Source organism: Leguminivora glycinivorella, chromosome 8 (assembly GCF_023078275.1).
Source record: "Leguminivora glycinivorella isolate SPB_JAAS2020 chromosome 8, LegGlyc_1.1, whole genome shotgun sequence".
NCBI lineage: Eukaryota > Metazoa > Arthropoda > Insecta > Lepidoptera > Tortricidae > Leguminivora > Leguminivora glycinivorella.
Genome location: NC_062978.1, coordinates 148964 through 164397, shown reverse-complemented (window position 1 = coordinate 164397; position 15434 = coordinate 148964). Strand labels below are relative to the sequence as shown.

General features: G+C 38.2%; 2 protein-coding genes across 3 annotated transcripts in view; one reads left to right on the top strand and one right to left on the bottom strand.

The window, feature by feature from the left end:
* LOC125229224 overlaps positions 1-15434 on the bottom strand; it is a 58842-nt gene that overhangs the window by 24446 nt on the left and 18962 nt on the right. The window lies entirely within an intron of this gene.
* On the top strand, positions 9304-13711 carry LOC125229225. Its single transcript, XM_048134019.1, has 2 exons — positions 9304-9712; positions 12560-13711. Exons 1-2 carry the CDS (start codon positions 9385-9387, stop codon positions 12586-12588), a joined length of 357 nt encoding a protein of 118 aa, XP_047989976.1. The 5' UTR covers positions 9304-9384; the 3' UTR covers positions 12589-13711.

Below are 15434 nucleotides of genomic sequence, written 5' to 3'. Positions count from 1 at the left end.
CCTTCGGCCCTACGCGGAGCTCGGCCTTCGGCCTTCGCTTGGTTTCGAAGCTCCGCGCCGGGCCTCCGGCCCGCCGCGTCGCTTTTTAGACACTTTCATTATTGTTCTGCTTGGGAGCATTTTCTGCCCGCAGCTCGGCCTGCGGCCTTCGCGTGCTTGATGGGAGCCTCTCAGACACGCTCCGGGCCTTCAGCCCTCCGCATAGTTACTGTGGGGGTTGTAGGGAAGTTGGCGCCCCTTCAGGGACGCTCCGGGCCTTCGGCCCTACGCGGAGCTCGGCCTTCGGCCTTCGCTTGGTTTCGAAGCTTCGCGTCGGGCCTCCGCGGCACTTTACTTAGATAGATAGATAGATAGATAGATAAATTCTTTATTCAACCACAAACTTACATGCTTTGCAACACAAAACAAAATAAAGAAAGAAAGACGAAATACTAAAAAGTACAATAATTAGGACACTTATTAATTTAACTGAAGTATTGGTCGTGGAATGTCAGTTGTGGTATAGAATAGGCGCTGACTCAGCATACATGCTACGGAAGCCGCAGCGCTGATCTTCCGTCAGAACCTTATAAACTTAAAAAATAAAGAAAGAAAGACGAAATACTAAAAAGTACAATAATTAGGACACTTATTAATTTAACTGAAGTATTGGTCGTGGAATGTCAGTTGTGGTATAGAATAGGCGCTGACTCAGCATACATGCTACGGAAGCCGCAGCGCTGATCTTCCGTCAGAACCTTATAAACTTAATACTAAGGGAACGACCTAGTGCAGCGCAAGTCTTAGTAAGTACTTATATTTTTAGACACTTTTACTTATATTTTTTTGCTTGGGAGCACTGTCTGTACGCAGCTCGGACCTCGGACCGGAGCAATGACCGTTGGCCTGTGGAACGCTCCCTCAGGCTGGTAGGGAAATTTGACTTTGTCCCCTCTCGCTGCCGTTTTTGACTTTTCCAAAAAAATTTTTTTCTCATTTCTATTTCTGGCCCCCGTTCTTACCACGTGCCAAATTTGAACGCGCTCGGATCGAAAAAAAAAAAAATTTCAAAGTCGGCCATTTTGAAATTTTGTAAATGCCATTCGATGGATCTCAGATAACTGTACAACATTAGTTCAAGCACTTTTAACCTTTTCCATACCGTTACGGAGCTATGGGGATTTAAAAAAAAAACCTCCATACAAACTGGTAGGGAAATTTGACTTTGTCCCCTCTCGCCACCGTCTTTGACTTTTCCAAATTTTTTTTTTCTCATTTCTATTTTTGGCCCCCGTTCTTACCACGTGCCAAATTTGAACGCGCTCGGACCGAAAATAAAAAAAAAAATTTCAAAGTCGGCCATTTTGAAATTTTGTAAATGCCATTCGATGGGTCTCAGATAACTGTACAACATTAGTTCAAGCACTTTTAACCTTTTCCCTACCGTTACGGAGCTATGGGGATTTAAAAAAAAAACCTCCATACAAACTGGTAGGGAAATTTGACTTTGTCCCCTCTCGCCACCGTCTTTGACTTTTCCAAATTTTTTTTTTCTCATTTCTATTTTTGGCCCCCGTTCTTACCACGTGCCAAATTTGAACGCGCTCGGACCGAAATTAAAAAAAAAAAAATTCAAAGTCGGCCATTTTGAAATTTTGTAAATGCCATTCGATGGATCTCAGATAACTGTACAACATTAGTTCAAGCACTTTTAACCTTTTCCCTACCGTTACGGAGCTATGGGAATTAAAAAAAAAGACCTCCATACAAATTTCAATTGGCCTTCAAAGGGCGCCATTCTGAATTTTTCAAAATTTTCTTTTTGTATACTAATCTTAGGGTGGCTGTCCACCCGTGTGCAAAATTTCAGCGCGCTCGGACCATTTTGAAATTTTTCAAAAAAAAAAGTCGGCCATTTTGATTTTTTTTTAATGCCATTCGATGGACCTCGGGTGACTGTATAACATTTGTTTGAGCACTTTTCACTTCTTTGTACCGTTACGGAGCTATGGTAATTAAAAGAAAAACCTCCATTCAAATTTCAATTGGCCCTCAAAGGCCGCCATTTTGAATTTTTCAAAATTTTCTTTTTGAATACTAATCTTGGCGCGACCGTCCACCCGTGTGCCAAATCTCAGCGCGCTAGGACCATTTTGAAAATTTTCAAAAAAAAAGTCGGCCATTTTGATTTTTTTTTAATGCAACTTTTTTCTACTCGGATACCTGTATGACATTTGGTCGAGCACCCCCCGGCTATCTCTTACGGTTTAAAAGTTGCCATACAAAATAAAAGTGGCCAGTTTTCCCACATTTGTAGCACTTTTCAATTTTTTTTTATTTCATTCGAATCGAGGCCGCTTGGAGATTCTATGACCAACATTTGAGCTCTCTACGACAAACTTGAAAAATCGTCAAAAAAAAAAAGTCGGCCATTTTGAAAAAAAAATGGCGGCGTCAAAAACTGCCCAGGGTCCTCTATGACATTTGGTCGAACACTCCCCGGCTAACTCCAGCCGTTTGGCCAGGCCGTCCAACATTTTTTTACCCGGAACCGGTAGACCGACGGTCTGATCTATCCGGGGTCGCAGGACCAAACTCTATACGACCACACCAAACACTGCCACCTTCAAATCCCCCTTCTGCCTATTTTTTGAAAAATGTCAGTCGGGTTGTAGCTTTATATTATATAGATATGTAAAAAGATATCTCCCAATAAAAGGGGACTAAGTAAACATTTATTAGAGTATAACAGTCAGATTGTTATAGGTGGCAGTCAAACAAGTTACTTGTACTATTTGTAACAAAGGGGATAGAAGAAATGTAAAAGAACAGAAACTTGGATCTGCGTTAATATACCCTCCAAATTGAATCCGGCTGATGTGGCAAAAGGACCGTTAAGTGACATAGAAAAGTTACATTTTGGCTACTTAAATGGTTCTGAAGTTTTGTTATATAGCCCATCTAAATGTTTTAACAATCAGATGATTGACAATTCTTTTTCTGGCGCGGGAGGGTCTCTCGAATTGTGAGAGGTTAAGAATAAACAAGTGAGAGTTCAAGTTAAGGTGGCACCACGTGTTGTGTTGGTGACATAGTATGTACAAATTAAGAAAAAATCAACAGAACAGAGAGACTCAGAAAGTTGATCGTATATCAAAATTAATTACAGAAATAAATGGGCAATGTAGAGTGGCCAAAGCAAATTAGGTAATACTATATTTATAGGATATATAGCACATTTGTGTCCTTGAGATAGGAGAATCAATGGTGTCTGTGGATCCTGCAAAGGATATATTAAATGATAAACATTCTATGAGGAAGAAGTGATGGATCTTGATATAGAAGTAGTTATACCGGTTCAAAGAGAAGATGTGAAACATAATGGAAAATAGATCAAAGGAAGAGATAGTGGATAATAACATACTAAGTACACAGAGATAAAATAAAGTGGATATAGGCTTAAGTAGAAGGCATCAATGAAACAGAAATCATGTATACCTCTGAAAATATGTCAGAGTGATTTGCACAAGATGGCATAGAGTCAGTGACGCCTAGAGATGAGAGACAAAAGAGAGCAACAGCGGTCCAAGCAATTGGAGAAGATCAAAGAGTGGTCCCGCCACTTGTTGCTTACACTAACTCCTTTTCATTAAACTTTCGTCGTCGGGTGTGTCGCGACGTTTCGCGAGTTACCTGGCAACACTACCAACTGAACGAAACAACCTCCATTCAAACCAGTAAAAACCTGTTTGTCACTTTATGGCGTGTTGAATTTAATTATGTAAATTAATATTCGAATCAGTGCTCATCAAGGGGAGCCGAGTCACCAAAGAAAGCTAAGTGGTGTTTTATATCTCTATGATAAAAGAGGAGTTATTTTCCCAAAACGTTCTCGTACATTTAACCTAAAACTAACTTTTCATGATTGAATATTATTGCTATGCATTATTACAAAGTTTACGATGATGGTGTTTCTGTTGTGGATAATATATTGAAATGAGTGTGGCAGGGAGTTGTTACACGTTTATGCATATAAAGATCATGTAGTTAACATGATTGCATCACAAAATGGCGCATGTTGAATGCGGGAAAGAGCCAACGTGGCTGTAAGTCAGCGCGGCCCCAACGAGTTTGGGACCAGGCATCGGGTAGCCCTGATGCTGGTATGACCGCCACCGGGGGCTGGGGTGCGGTCCAGCCTTAGTAATTGTGTTATCTATTTAATATGAGGAAAGTTATGAGTTTGGCTGGGGTTGGAGTCGCGCCCCAGGCCTTGGTAAACGCCAGTGAGTTTGTGAGACCTGGCCGCTGACACCTGAAGGCCATGGGTTCACGCATCCTCTGGGAGGACCCCCAAGATGGTGATCACTGTAAGGGCCCTCGGGCATGTGTACAGACTAGCGCTACTCTGAGAGGGTTGACGAACCTTCATACACATTTTGGGTCTAATAATGATATTTGTCAGGCGTTGGCCACTAGTGTGGAGCGTTGTGACATACCATGTAAATGTATAGCTTTAAGTTTGTATATTGTGTCTAAGAAAATGTATGATTTGATAAAGATGGATTTGGTAATGTGCCAGATGAAAGAACTACCTGATTTCCCTATGGGTTTTTCATGTGTTGGTTAAATTTATGTTTATGAAAGTAATTACTGATATGATAATGTGGTTTATGAAACATCTATGATTTACCTAAAAGTGGCTTTGATAATGTGTGTACTACAGAGGTGTTCTGTGGTTTATGAAATATCTCTAATAATCTGTAATGTGTTGATCTATGTGTAATGTTAATGTGCTTGCCATAGTTGTGTTTATGAGTGGTGTTAAGATACTTGCAATGATGATGTTATACTCATCTGATCTGATGTTGTATCCGTGATATACCATCTGCATTTATTCTCTATATTTGAGAAGTGTACTTCGTGAGAGAATGGTTACAAAGCTTTCATATTGAGTTTGACTATCATATGTGGAATTTTGTATCCTGAATATGCTGAATTGAGTTGATATATCTCAATACATTAGTTGAGATAATAGCAACTATAATGAAAGACAAATGTTGTTAGAAATTGACTTTGTTTACTGATTTACTGCATTATTTGTGTAGTACTTTGGTATGAATATTGATGCACCATAATGGTGGCTGGAAAGTATCTTTGAGATACTTTACATATGTATTTAAGTACTACATTTATGTAGTTCAAAGGGAACTAACATGATGATGGTCATGATAATGATGATGATGATAAATAGTTGGAACTGTAATAACTTCAATAAGCATCTTGGAATTAATGATTTCAGTGAGATTTGAGAACCTATAATGGAAAGAATATAACATGAAATTAACCTTGTAATAATACTTGCATAGAACTAAATGTGTGATATTATATAGAGATAATTTAGTGACTTTGTAAGTCATAGTTACCCCTTTTTAATACAGATCTTGAGATGCCAGTCATGCTGACCAGTGTGGAAGCAACGAGGACAGCGGTTAGAGAAAGGCTCTAACAGTCATTCCATACATGCAGTGTAGCCACTGCTAACCAAAGGTATGAATCATTCCTTTGCTTGACTGACGTTTGTACAGATTGAGTTATAATGATAGCAGTTATAGTTGATAAACCTTTGGAGATGAATTCAGGCATTGTTTTAATTCTTTTTGTTCCAAACTTATTCCCCAGAGTTTGGAACACTAAGTAATCGCTCAAATAATGTTTTTATGTTATTCAATTTTCAAATTGCTGTAGCTATGTAGTTTAATTTTCTTTAGACACAGATATGTCTAATTTCTTTTATGGTATACGATAGACATTTTACAATACGAAATAAAACCAAAACAACTATCTACAGTAACAAGAGTACGCTTATCGATTTAGTCTGAAATTTTGGAGTTTTCACCGAGAAGTTTAAAAAAAAACCCTAAAAACGACGAATCAAATTTTGTCCAAGACATAAGAATATTCTAAAGGGCCTAGACTATCGCCTACTTTTGGCTTTTCATCCGGTTACCGAACATTCTGTATTTGTATATATATATGTCGGAGAATGACCAAAATGTGGTTTAAGATACGTAGTTATGACGCTATATTTGACAAATAGAGCAAACAAGGGTTTTACAACTTTGTACAACCTGGCTGGTATTCGACTGAGTTCTGCCAAAAAGTCAGAGAGGATGCTACTGTCTAAAGGAACGGAATCGAAAAACAGATGATGAACAGATGATTGGAGGCTGTCAATCGATCTGCAGGGGAATGGTTGAGGAGTGCTGGCGTTGTTGGGGATTCTTCGGTCTAATCCGGCGGTTTGCTCGAAATAATAGGCGGGATGTATTATTTGATGTGATTAAATGTGTAATCGGTTTTGTGCAGTAAATTCTGTGATATGGACATGGTATTTTATTGAAAAGCCCTCATAAACAACTACGGCAGGGCCTGACAACGGTTCTGGTATGATACGCCCGCGATCCGACACACATATATATATATATATATATATACATACAGGTTTGAACTGTATTGCACCGAATGTTGTTTTCCTGACCCGCGACTCTCTTAATCTTCTGGGAGCTCCAATTTACGATGATGCTATTCCACCGACAGTATATTCTAAATTAAATAATTTTAAGAATAATTCGGCCCTTCTTTTCAATATTATAGTTCCCACATGGCTATTTACATATTAAGATTGTGTCTATTTACACCGAAATTTATGTACATACTACGATGCAGCCCAGTATGGAAATTTCCCGATCTGACTTCAGCCATTGATAAAGTGATTAATGAGTCTTTGTGCGCAATTTTGAATGTCTCGGTGGATTCTCAAAGTTGGTCCCAAGTTACACTGCCGATAAAATATGGAGGGCTCGGCATACTGTGATAAACAATGTAATAAGTTTCTATATTGTGTTTGTGCATGTGAGATAGGTATTCTTGCTATCTCACTCTATCTCTCTGGGTGTCATGGCGATGCGATGCGCCACGTATTGTGTGTCCTAATAAGACAATAAATTTATTTATACACTTTTACCTATATTTTTATTCAACCTTTATCTGGTTATGGGCCCAGGCACCTAACTAAATAAAGAAAAGAAAATATAGGTTAAAAGGGGGAAAACTGTAGCGCCAAAACATTTTCAAAAATACCGGTTTGCGGGGCGGCGACCATCTTGAATTTTCGCACCGGGAAGGGAATACTTGGTCGAAGTATTCGACCAAGGAAGGAGGGCCTACAGGATGGAAGAAGAGAAGATCTCTTCACAGAGTGCAGGAGCAGTAGGTACTGCAATTAAACTGGAAGGTTCCAAAAATTGGAATGTGTGGAAATTCCAAACTTCGGTGTCACTGAAAGGGCAGGGTCTGTTTAAAGTAGTAGACGGGACGACCGTGAAGCCAGAAGATGAAAAGCTACGAGCACGTTGGGAGTCGCAAGATGCGAAAGCTCAGGCGCTCATGGTGACAAGAATGACGGAAGAAGTCATGTTACACATATTGGCTTGTGAAACGTCAGCAGAAATGTGGAAAAAACTGCAGAGTGTGTATGAACAGAAGTCTGAAACTTCTATACACATAATTCAACAGCGCTTCTTCCAGTACAAATTTGAAGAGGGTGTGCAAATGGCCGTCTTTTTATCAAAAATACAGGAGATGAAGAACCAGCTGAAACAGCTTGGCGAAACCATATCTGATAAATTCGTAATAACGAAGATACTCATGTCGTTGCCTGAAGCCTATAATCATTTTGTTTCGGCATGGGAGTCTGCTCCCGAGGAGAAGCAGACGTATGATAACTTAGCGGCCAGACTTCAGATTGAAGAAGAGAGAATAAAAGAAAAAGATAAGAATTTGCCGTCGACGTCAGCTTTCGTGGCAAAGAAAGTGGAAAATAAGTCAATTAAGTGCTTCTCTTGCAACCGCGTCGGACATTACCAAAGTGAATGCAGGTACAATAAGACTGAGAATATGCATCACAAGGATAATCGACAAGTTTTGAAATGTTACTTTTGTAATAAGCCGGGACATTTAAAAAGCCAGTGTCGTTATAGAAAAAGCAAAGAAAGAAATGCTTTTGTGGTCGATAGTATGGACAGTGAAGATTACCAAACCACCAAATTTCTCGTCGACCAAGGTGCGAGCGAGCATATGTGTCGTGACATTTTACTGTTTTCGTCGTATACGCCCGTAAACGATAAATTCGTAGTTGTAGGAAACAATGCGAAAGTTAGTGTGCACGGTATAGGACAGATGGCAGTGCAAGTGTGGAACGGAACGGACTGGATCGAGACTGCCATAGAGAACGTACTTCACGTTCCGGAATTGAAAACTGTTATTGTGAAGCAAGCCCCCCTAATAAAAATTCGTGTAAAATGCATATACTCATCCTTGACTTCCTTATGACTTAGATAATGTATTGAAAAAGGATGGATATATGCTAGTTATTTCTCTTTTTGGTAGGTGGTCCCTGGTTTTGTGATAGCTAGGGATATTACTTTGTCGATTCAATTGACAACATTTCATATTTTCGACTACTACTTTTTATTGTTTGGTTTGAAAGAACTCAATATTTAAAGATACACGTATTTTTTTATTTTTCCCAAAAACTGCTATTTTAATGCGAAAATCCCTTTTTATTACTACTCCGAACAGAAAGAGCGTAAGTTACAAACGTCAAGACGCAGCTTTTTGACGTCACATGTGTTGTTTCATACACCTAAGAAAACGACAAAATCATTCCTAAAAAAAAAGTTTTAACATTTGTGTGCTGAAACTTAGCTTGTAAGAGTGGCAACACTCAGGCTTTATGATAAATAAAGTTATTCTCTATGATCAACATACATGGTGACATGGTGGATATTTTTTTTCCCGATGTGAAAAAGAATTATGGAAGAGCTAAAGCAGCAAATGGAAGCGCAAATGGCGCTGATACAGCAGTTACAAACCCAACTCGCGGCACAAACTTCTGCATCATCAGCATCAAGCCAAACAATAAGTTTCCTGCCCGGCATGACCACGCCGCCGCCACAACCTTTCACCTTTAAAGCTACCGACTGGGAAAATTGGATCATCCGTTTTGAACAATATCGTGAAACAACTCGTTTGAAGATGCTACCAAGCGAGACACAGGTAAACTCATTACTATACATCATGGGTGCTCAAGCCAATAACGTCATCACTTCGATGAAACTGAGCGAAAGCGACATGAAATCTTACGATATCGTCAAAGCCAAATTTGAATCCTACTACTCAGCCCGAAAAACTAAAATGTATAGTATAGCAAGATTCAACCAACGCATTCAAAATGAAAACGAATGTATAGACGACTTCATAACAGACTTACATAATATAGCAAAAAAATGTGAGTTTGGAACACTCGAAGAGGAACTTATACGCGATCGTATCGTCGCCGGCATGAGGGACACGGAGCTCTCGAAGGCTCTTCAAAACCTTGAAGAAGAACCAAAGCTGGAAACTGTAATCAACAGAGTCAGACATGCGGAGATCGTAGAAGCCAATAGAGCTACACTTAACCCAACAACACAGACCCCAGAAGTAAATTTCATTAATAAAAGGGTGAGTGCTAAAAAGCCCATAAAACAAACGGGAACCTCCGAATCCTGCAGAAAATGTGGACGAACACCAAAGCACAAATTTGCAGACTGCGAAGCTACTAATTCGACCTGCAAAGGCTGTGGACTAAAGGGACACTGGCTGGTTGTATGCAAAAAGAAAAAAGAAGGCAAGAAGGAATATAAAACTGTCAACGAAGTAACAGAAGAAGATTTTTTCTTTGGAAGTATAGAAACCTCAGAAAAGATTATCGACTCAGTAAATTCTGCGCCACGAGCAGCCCGCTCCAAACCCAAATATGCCACTATATTTGTAAATAGCCAAAAAGTGAAATTTAAAGTTGATACAGGAGCATCAGAGACCGTCATAAGTCCTGAACTGCGCATTAAGCTACAACTGCCTCAGCCAATTGTAATAGAGGAAAAATTGTTAGGCCCTTGCAAAATAACACTCCCCTCAAGAGGTGTATGCCGCAACATTAAATTGACATGGCAGGGCAAAAGTATGCTCACAGATGTGTATGTGCTTGCCGACCAACACACACCATTACTAGGTCTTACAGAGTGTGACAATTTTGGCATTGTGAAATGGCATTCTAAAATCGAAATTATGCAAATATCCAACCAGATACTACCTGAAGAGGAATTCCAAGAACTCTTTACTGGACTAGGTGTCATGAAAGGCCAATACTGCATAAAATTGAAAGAAAACGCCAAACCATATGCTGTTACTACTCCACGGCATATCTCCATACCAATAAGACCAAAAGTAGAAAAAGCACTGCAAAACCTTCAAGACATAGGAGTAATCGAACCTATAACTCATCCAACAGAATGGTGCGCTCCAATGGTACCTGTCCCGGACAAAAATGACGACACCAGTGTACGTGTTACAGTCGACTATACAGAACTGAATAAAAGCGTCATGAGGGAATACCATCCTTTGCCAACCGTGGAAGAGTGTCTTGCACAACTTGCTGGATCCAAATACTTTTCAAAAATAGATGCTGTAAAAAGTTATTTCCAAGTTGAACTTACTGAAGATTCTAAAGATCTAACTACTTTCATCACCCCCTTTGGAAGATATAGATTCAATAGAATGCCAATGGGCATGAATTCATCAAGTGAGATTTTTCAACGAAAAATGGCAACAATACTAGCAGGAATCAAAGGTTGTATAAATCATGTAGATGACACCTTAATACATGGAAAAACTGTACAAGAACATGATGAAAACCTCAAGCAAGTCCTTAAAGCCTTACAGAGAGGAGGAGTAACCTTAAACAAAAAAAAATGTATATTCAGAACTAACGAATGCACATTCCTGGGTTATAAAGTAACAAATAACGGAATACAACCCCTACAGGATAAAGTAAAAGCAATAAATAAACTTCCAATACCTGAAGACTTAACAGCATTAAGAAGCTTCATGGGAGCCATAAATCAACATCTCAGATTCCTACCAAACATAGCAGATGTGACAAAACCTCTTCGTGACCTGCTAAAAAAGGATTCCTCGAGAGAATGGAATGCAGAACACACTAAGGCATTTCAAGAAATCAAAAAGTTGTTAACTACAGCCCCTCAGTTAGCACACTATGACCCAAATTTAGAAACCAGAGTCTCGGCAGATGCATCACAATATGGAATGGGTGCAGTGATTGAACAAAAACATGGAGATGTTTGGAAACCAGTTCACTTTTGGTCATCTGCATTCACACCTACTCAGCAGAGGTATGCAATGATTGAAAAGGAGGCATGTGCAACAACTATGGCATGCGAACGCTTCAAACTCTACCTACAAGGTTTACCAACATTCACTCTGAGATCTGACCACAAACCCCTACTTGCCATATTAGGATCAAAACCTATAGCAGACCTGCCTACAAGACTTCAAAGGTTCAGAATGAGAATGACTCCATTCAACTATAAAATAGAACATGTCCCAGGAAAATACATGTACACAGCTGATATGCTATCTAGAGCCCCACTTCCAACTGAAGAAGAAGACAAAGACATTCTTGAGAGAAGTGATAAGCTTGACGAGACAACATTCCTGAGCATTCACAAAGAATTGCCTTTCTCTGATGACCGTCTTAAAAAAATAAAAGAAGCTCAACAAGAAGATGAAATATGCAAGAAACTATATACATATATAATGCATGGATGGCCTAATTATAAAAATATTGAAGAAGAAATAAAGCCATTTTGGAAACATAAAGAAGACCTTGTTCTGACCAATAAATTAATTACATGTGGATTAAAAATATACATACCTACAACACTAAGACAAACTATAATTGAAAAGCTCCACACTGGACACGTCACTGCTATCAAGAGCCAAATGCGAGCCAAACAAGCAGTATGGTGGCCTACATGGGAACATGACATCACCCTATGGTCAAACAAATGTGAGTTCTGTGCTAAAATGACCACACAAAGGCCCGAACCTCTCATACCAGGAGATGTACCTAAATACCCATTTGAAATAATAGCAGCTGATTTATGTACTTACAAAGGAAAAGAATACCTTGTCGTAAGGGATGTACTGTCAAACTACCCTGAAATAGTATCACTAACATCTACTACTTCTATGGCAATAATCAACCACCTAAAGTGCATTATGGCCAGACATGGTATACCCGCATCTTAAGATCTGACAATGGCCCTCAATTTGCTTCAAAACAATTCAAGCAATTTGCAAGAGACTGGGAATTTACACATACCACCTCTAGCCCTCATTTTCCCCAGAGCAACGGAGCCGCGGAAATAGGAATAAAGATTTTTAAGACTATATTTGATAAAAATCCAGAAGATCCTCTACTTGGACTACTTCACTACAGGACAACACCCAATAAACTAGGAGTTGCTCCATCACAAATTGCTATGTCTAGACTTCTGAATACAAACATACCAACAACATCTTCAGCACTGAAACCAAAAACACAAGATATAGAGCACATAAGAGAACAATTACTGAAAAGAAGAGAAAAAGCTAAAGAAAACTATGACAGAAGGCATAGAGCCAAAGAACTACCTGAATTAGAAACTGGGAAAAGAGTATTCCTACCAAGTGAACAAATATATGGAACAGTCACTGGAAAAAGAGAAGAACCTCGAAGCTACAACATATTGACAGAAAAAGGAAGTGAAATGAGGAAAAATAGGAAAGCAATCATTGAACTACCTGATCAGACTAATGGTTTAAAGAAACAGAGCTCTATCCCTGCTCTCACACCATCTCTGCCATACTTGTCTTTATCACCAAGTCAAGAGCCCGTCATATGTATCATTCCAGAAGACTGCAATCAACCAAATACAACTACAGACCAAACAGAGACTATGAACCACTCGCCACCGACAGAAGAACAACGTCGAACATCATCACCTGTAATGAGACCAAAAACACCATCAGCGGAGATCTCAGTAAGCAGTCCCATACAAGAGCCCAACTCTGAAACTGTTTATGGATCACCACAATCAACTCCTGTCAATACCCCAGAGTCATCATCATATTTGTCACTCACAAGTTCAGAGACCTCACCAGAAAAGGAAATCATTACCACCAGATCGGGACGGCATGTAAAACCCACAAAAAAGTGTTTGTGTAAAGACTGTTAAGAAGTGATTTCCCTATTTAAGTTTTAATATTTCATTTAAAATTAAGAACATTGATAGTGTTGTGTACTCAGTGAATTTGTACTTAAATTAGTATACATCGTAAATAAGGAGAAGTGATTATTAGTGCAAAGTCAAACAGATAATTATTTCAAGACCTTTATTGTTATAAAATACAGAAATATCAATTTTGTTGATTAGCCTATTGTAAACTCTCGCCGCACTAAACTGCTCCTAGACTGAAATTGTTTGTAGATCATTTCTTATAGCATCACGTAACAGATTAATTAATGTCCTAATGTTTACGTGCTATGATTGTTAATTAGTAAAAAAATAAGTTGTTTACTACTTAATTTTAGGTTAGAATCTATTGATATGTCAGTGTCACTCATGATATGTAATGTCAACTAGTGGTGTAACAGTCGTCTTCAATAACCGGTAACTAGTGATGTCCAAATTACTTTTGTTTAAGAAAAAGGAAGATGTGTGCTGAAACTTAGCTTGTAAGAGTGGCAACACTCAGGCTTTATGATAAATAAAGTTATTCTCTATGATCAACATACAACATTCAGCTTAAACAGTCCGAGATGACTAACTGTCAAGTGTCACTATCAACAGTGTCAACACTATCAACAAACAAAATTTAATAACTATCGCATACCGCTGAATTTGTGCTTGTGTATATGTATAAAAACAATATAAAATGCCTCGAATAAAGTCTTGTTTCATGAAAAGTTGCAAAAACAACACTAGTTTAACGTCGGGCAAGCAGTTTTTTACCGTCCCGAGCCAAACTAAACCAGAGTGGTGTGCAGCAGCCGGTTTGGAAGGAGTACCGACGAGGGATTGTTTATCTGCGAAGATCACTTGAATGCGAGTGCTTTCCGTATACATTTTAGTGCAGAATCGGCAAAAGTTATTTTATGATAATTATATTCAATACATTAAAAACGGATCACTCAAGTATTCATTCTTGAGGAGCCATGGTGCGCGCTTGAGCGTGGTGGCAGGCAAGCATGGTCGCGCGATAAACGATAAAACATCAGGCCGTCCCTATCGCACTTACAAATAGTGCGCTATCCGTGCTGATTTTAATATGTCTGAACCGGAACCTGACGGTACTTTCATATTTATTGTATGGTGTTAATATTTAATTGTTTTATTACAGTTGTAAGAAAACTTGGAAATTTTTTTATATTGGAAAACAACGAAAGTTCTAAGAGACTAATAGAAATATTGATATTGTAATCAAAATGAATTTTATCTAAGCAATGTATTTATAACTAGGTCATACAAAAATGTTAGTTTTAAGGTACTCAATTGATTCAAAGAACCTGTCTTTTCGAGATATGATTAAATAAGTTTATACAAAACTGCAATTTTATTTTTCTATGTCATAAGTGAGTGTGTTTAGTAAGACGTCCCACTTTGTCAGTTACCATTAAGGCGAGATTTACTTGTACATATCGTCACTACTTTAAAAAAAACTTGTATCTTTGTCTGTCAATGAAAAGAAAATTGTAGTAAGTATGTATGGAATGCATATAGACTTACTGCGTTTTAAGTTTGAGGAGCAGCGTGAGATACGAGATTTTTCCAAAGTAGTGACGATATATGTATTTGCTTTGTATTTGTATATTAATAAACTGACGAAGCGGCTTTATTTATAGCAATCGACAAAGTGGGACGTTGTCCCATGCACACTCACATATATTTTATTTTAACATAACTTCTCAATAAAATGCATACTACACATTTCAAAATAAATTTACCTATGATTCAAAATTGTGTCGCTTAACTCAAAACACTATATTTCTATGATAGTGTAATATCGGCCTAAATAGTTTGTAAAAAATAGAAGATGGGAGATACGAGTATAAAACAAATAAATACATTCTTCTCTTCTCCTTACGCAAAAACCTAAGTAATTTAATTCGTGTAGCATCCCTCTATTAATTTCTAGTCCACCACTCAAGAATCTACTTATACTTACCTCAATAATATTTTCTCTATCAAATAGAAAATAAAACAAAACGGCAGTGTAGGTACCAAAATTTATTATTTTAATAGTTTCACCTATTTTTAGTTTCTTTTTAATAATGTTTGAGAATTTCTGGAAAACTAAAAAATACTATAAGTTTAATTCACTAGAAATGTTACATTACCATTTACCCAGTCTGTGATACCTGATCATCATTAATCATTTTTATGTCCTTTTCAATGCAAGAATGTCAATAGAGTTAATGTCGGGACGTCGATAAAAATGACACATCA

What these genes read in the sequence shown, in the direction of transcription:
- LOC125229225 (XM_048134019.1), top strand. Translation starts at nt 9,385, where the DNA reads ATGAGGGACACGGAGCTCTCGAAGGCTCTTCAAAACCTTGAAGAAGAA. An exon ending in ATGCAAAAAGAAAAAAGAAG is followed by an intron (nt 9,713 to 12,559) that starts GCAAGAAGGAAT and finishes CTATGACAGAAG; the next exon opens with GCATAGAGCCAAAGAACTAC.